At 39.9% G+C, this 5,322-nt stretch overlaps 1 protein-coding gene across 2 annotated transcripts; it reads left to right on the forward strand.

The window, feature by feature from the left end:
* The first annotated feature begins 236 nt into the window (after positions 1 to 236).
* LOC104866645 (sodium-dependent glucose transporter 1C) lies at positions 237 to 5,062 on the forward strand. Of its 2 annotated transcripts, none has more exons than XM_019208445.1 (3): positions 237 to 405; positions 1,937 to 2,053; positions 3,095 to 5,062. In XM_019208445.1, the coding sequence occupies exons 1-3, from the start codon at positions 384 to 386 to the stop codon at positions 4,093 to 4,095; spliced, it is 1,140 nt and encodes a 379-aa protein (XP_019063990.1). In that variant the 5' UTR covers positions 237 to 383; the 3' UTR covers positions 4,096 to 5,062. The 2 variants fall into 2 exon arrangements, with proteins under 2 accessions (XP_019063990.1, XP_019063991.1); XM_019208446.1 differs by having other exon boundaries at positions 1,990 to 2,053.
* Positions 5,063 to 5,322: the final 260 nt, after the last annotated feature.

Genomic DNA, 5,322 nt, shown 5'->3' on the forward strand with positions numbered 1-5,322 from the left:
TTTACGTTATATGGCAATGTACACTACTGATAAATGCAATGCACAAAATAAAATCCTTTAAAAAGAAAAAGTAGGCATCTGCAGTTCTACTAATATTAGTGTTGTTATTTTTTTCTTTGTTTGGATCTTGAATTAATTTTCTACATTGCATTGTAACTCATCCCCCAATTTTTTTGTAGCGCACATAAATTAGATGCATATTTTTTTGTTTGTAAGTAATAGCTTTTATTTTTCAGGGATTGATTGCTGCTGTGCTGGGACCCACATTTCAAGATTTGGCAAGAAATGTGAACCAAAATATAAGCAGTCTTTCTGAAATATTTGTGGGTCGTGCTGTGGGATATTTGGGTGGCTGTGCGATTGGTGGAATTCTCTTCAACCGAATGAACCACTTTTTACTTTTGGGTAAGTAAACACCAATTTCACTTCCTTGTGACTTTCAATGAGTTTTCTCCTTGGCTGCAAATAGGAAAAACAGCAGCCTGGAGAATGGTTGGCTACTGAAATGGGGAGGGTTAGGCATCCTCCAAGAAGCTGGGCTTCCCTGCTGTCTCTCACCTTGACAGCAAGAGGCAATCTGTTCTGGGCCCTCTGGAAACCTAGATTGGCTTTTGTGTGTGTGTGTGTGTGTGTGTGTGTGTGTGTGTGTGTGTGTGTAACCTTTAGGCAACCCAACCTTCACTGTAATCAGGGAACCACTTCAGGGTCACACAGGGAACCACTCTGTTCATCAGGGTGGAGGGCAGATCTCCTGGGCCACAGAGATCAGAATGAGCACCTGGAACTCACCCCTGTTCCATGGCCTCTGGATTGAAAATGAAGGGGTCCAGGGTTGTGCGGGACTCTAAGGGCTCTGTTTTTATTCCTATGGCCCCATACCATACTGCTGCTTCCTTCTGAATATAGGTTGAGGAGCTTTTAAAATACTTTTTAAAATAAAATAACATTTTAAAATTTAGATTAATGTGATAAAACACCTAAGAAAGTAGAATAATCTGTTATTGCTGGTGAATAAAAAACTCTGTATTTCCTATGTGTGCATGTATAAATGTACCTGCATATAATCACGTGTACACATACACATTTGTTGTGTGTATGTGTGTATATATATATATGCACACAAGTAGACAGCATGTGTGTGTACACGTGCACCCACATTCACACGTGTATATACATGTGTAAGCACACGTATACATTTGCATGTTTGCATGCACATTTGTATGCTTACGTGTTTGTATGACACACCGTAGGTATACACATGTGTATGTTTATGGATGTGCAAACACACATTTGAGTAGAGCTCTTAAGGATGAGCCCAAGGCCTTACCCATGGCGTGTAATCAACTTAGCACCGAGCTACATACATTCCCTGTCCAGCACTGTGTGTCTTGTATTTCCTTCCCTTTTTTGGGGAAAATTACAGTTTTATTACAAACTACAATAATAACCACATTTTCTTTTCATCTTTTTTCCCCCCGGTACCAGGGATCAAACTCAGGACCTTGAGCTTGTGAGGCAAATGCAGAACCACTGAGCTAAATCTCCAGCTCCTTTCTTTTTCCCTTTTAAATATTACCTCGGGTCTAAAACTCTTCTTCAGTTATTAAATGTGAAATGATTTAATAATTTCTAGCCTGTCTCTCCTGTTGTAAAAGCTTGATTGTGATATAACTTATAGTTTTATTAATAGCAGTTCTAGAATAATCATGGTAATTTATAATTTATGTCATGATAATTTATATTTTGTAGTCCATGAAGCTTATAAAAACATTTAAATGAAATAACCATTTATAGAATCTGCAACTCTCATCTTCACAAGATATCCAAGTTTTAATTTGATCTTATGTAGCATTTTTGTAAGTTTTTGTATTTATTTGACTCAGGAACCTTATGAATACTGTTTATTTAGAGCCAACTTTTTACCTTTTCTTCTCAGGGGTGTCAATGTTGGCTACCACCATTGCTCATTACCTCATTCCTTTTTTCAAGACAGCAGTATTACTGATTGTCATGATGTCTATCACTGGTGCTGGAATTGGTGTTGTGGATACAGGTTAGTGAATCTGCAGTGTCATCTGGAACACTTCTCCTAGGAAAAGTAGAGCAGAAAATATGGAACTGTGTCTTGCAAAGCTCTTGAATGACCTGGACTTATTCAGTTGCTCATGAGGTCACCCAATTGCCCATGAGGGCAGCTCCTTTTCTTGCCAATTAAAGCATCAAACTTGAGCAGCTGACTGTGAAGTGAATTTATAGGCTTTTGTTCTTTAGGAGATTTACAGTATCAGCCCAGGGCAGGATGCCCTCTTATGGGTAATTACTATGCAAATGAGGGAATTCTCAGGAGAGAATTTTATCTTTGTAATGCAAGAGAAATTGATGGTTCAATAGGACATAAATGGCACCACTAGTAGGCTGTGAAAGCATAGAAACAGCCTTCCAATTTAAAATGCCCCCAGTTACTGAGCTAAGAGAAGCCGGTGGCAGGGCACTACTATTCTTCCTTTCCTTTTCTTGCTTAGAAATTCCTGCCTTACTGCCCCTGTGTCATCATATCTTTGAAAATCTGTTAAATGACACAAATGATACCACCAAATCCTGCTTCCTAGCCTGCTTTCCATTCTTTATTTAATAGATTTCGGAAATAGGTTTAGTGTGGTTGCAAAGTTACAGGATAGAATTATATGTCTGTCTAATTAAAAATAAGATAGCACTACTATAAAACTCCGGCTTTTCATCTTGTAGGTGATCAGGTAAGTGAAGATGCTGGCAGGCATTCTTATTTTCTGTAATGAGCACAGCAGGATCCTCAAGTGTGTGGATTCCTGAGCATGTTTTGCATCTGGTATACATATAAATAACGTTCCTGAACTGACTCCTGAGCAAAACTACAGAAACCATTGTAGTAATTTGCGGTAATGTGACCACTATCTGGTAATGAAATATATAATAGTAGGTCTGGTGGCAGTGGGTTAGTGTTCTTCAATCAGAGAAGTGATTCAGATGCAATGTTTGATAACTATGAATATTATCATTCTCAGGCCATGTAATTACAGTGCTTAACTTAAACCATTTCCCCATCTTTCATTGGTAGGTGCAAATGTCCTTATCCTGGCTCTATGGGGGGACAAAGGAGCCCCACACATGCAGGCCCTGCACTTCAGTTTTGCCTTGGGTGCCTTTTTAGCTCCTCTCCTGGCAAAATTGGCCTTGGGAACCACAGTGTCCGCCGAAAACCACACGGAGCCTGACCTTCACCCTCCAGCCCTCAACCAATCCCCTGAAGCCAGCCTGGACCCTCTGTTTGCAGCACCTGATGACTTGAACTTACTGTGGGCTTATGTCTGTTGTGGCACGTACACTTTTGTGGTTTCTGTCTTCCTGTTTGCTCTGTTTTTCAAAAAAACCTCGAAGCACGGAAAATCCACAGCATCTGCCCAGGTGTCTCGAAGAGCTAAATATCACAAGGCCCTGCTCTGTCTCCTTTTCATGTTCTTCTTCTTTTATGTTGGAGCTGAGGTAACCTACGGCTCTTACGTTTTCTCATTTGCAACCACCCATGTTGGCATGGAAGAAAGTGAAGCGGCTGGGTTGAACTCCATCTTCTGGGGGACCTTTGCAGCCTGCAGGGGCCTGGCAATCTTCTTCGCTACGTGTTTGCAGCCTGGAACCATGATTGTATTGAGCAACATTGGCAGTCTGGTCTCGTGTTTATTTCTGGTGCTTTTTGACAAGAACCCACTTTGTCTCTGGATAGCAACTTCAGTGTATGGGGCCTCAATGGCCAGCACCTTTCCCAGTGGTATTTCTTGGCTTGAGCAGTACACAAGCATAAATGGAATTTCTGCAGCATTTATTCTAATTGGAGCTTCCTTGGGACTAATGGCTATTCCTGTAGGAGCAGGAAATCTTCAAGGACAATACCCAGATTTGCCAATAGTTCTCTACACCTGTTTAGGGTCAACAATACTCACTGCTGCATTATTTCCTGTGATGTATAAATTAGCCACCTTTTCCGTTTGTCGCCAGCAAAAAGAAAACATCAAGAGTGAGAACTGGAAAGCTTTGCCCTCTAGCTCAGGCCTGGGAGGATAAAAGTGAGGCAAAAATGTACAGGAATACAGTGATATGGCTTTTGAAGTGATTAAAGGAGTGATACAATGTGACATTCTATAACGTGTAAACATCTAGACGTCGTTTTATGGAGGGCATACTTGAAGTCTCCAACTAATTCCTCTCAACTGCAAGAATGTTTGAATTTTCTCCAGCTAATATTGGACTTTTTCTGCGAAGTACTTCATCAGAAACCAGGACACAGGGGACTAATACCTAGAGAAGATGGATTGCTTGCTGATTTTCTTGAAGAAGCGCCACTTCTAAAGAGGCCGGGAAGAGCAGAGCATTAGCAGATTTTCAGCATGTTTTGCAGATCTAAGTTTCTAGGTCCATCTATAGCAGGTGCTAAAAAGTTTTGAAGTATTCTCTCATTCCCATAGTCTTTCACAAACTACCCAGTGGTCGTACAGTAGGATCTTGCATGAGGCTAGTGTTTGACATGGGGCTGATCATATACTATTTCATAGTCTCTACCTTTTAGCACATACAGAGAAATCATTTGAGCTTGAGTGGTAGCCAATTGAGCAAAACCAAAGAGGAGCAGAATGGATTTGCTCAGCAAATTATGAGATATCCATAAGCTGCCTGGAAAGTTGAGTTTAGTTTTGTAAAAGCGCATCCTTTGAAATAGATGTTTTAATGAATTGATTTACCTCCTCTGTAGGATTGGATGAAAGAATGGTTATGATCCATTTGATTTTTGATGTCTATGAAAAAAATCCAACAAACTGGCTTTCCCACCATGACTGGTCTTCAGGCTCTACACTAAAACACTTCATGTAGGTCTCACTTATCTCATCTCCTGGTCTGTGCTATAAGAAGTAAAAAAAAAAAAATGAGGTGATTTCCAAATTTAAGATCCATGTATTGTAGTTGTATGAGGTATGACCTAGAAATCAATGTAATTGGCAGCCTGTTCTTCCTTTCAACTGAGAAGTGAAAAAAAGAATAGCTTTAAGAATATGCTACTAATTACGAACATGTTCCAATTTAATGTACTTAATGTTTAATATTTCATTTGTAATTTTATTTTAATGCAGCATTTCATCACTGCAATATATACCTATCCTCCACACTTTTAGGATGACATTTTTTTTGGTACTGGGGATCAAACTCAGGTCCTAGCACTTGAGAGGCAGGTACCAGAACCACTGAGCTAAATCCCCAGCTCCACACTTTTAATTACTTTGAAATTAAGATGTCTTA

This window comes from Fukomys damarensis, unplaced genomic scaffold, assembly GCF_012274545.1.
Source record: "Fukomys damarensis isolate Sample0158 unplaced genomic scaffold, DMR_v1.0_HiC HiC_scaffold_14, whole genome shotgun sequence".
Taxonomy (NCBI): Eukaryota; Metazoa; Chordata; class Mammalia; order Rodentia; family Bathyergidae; genus Fukomys; species Fukomys damarensis.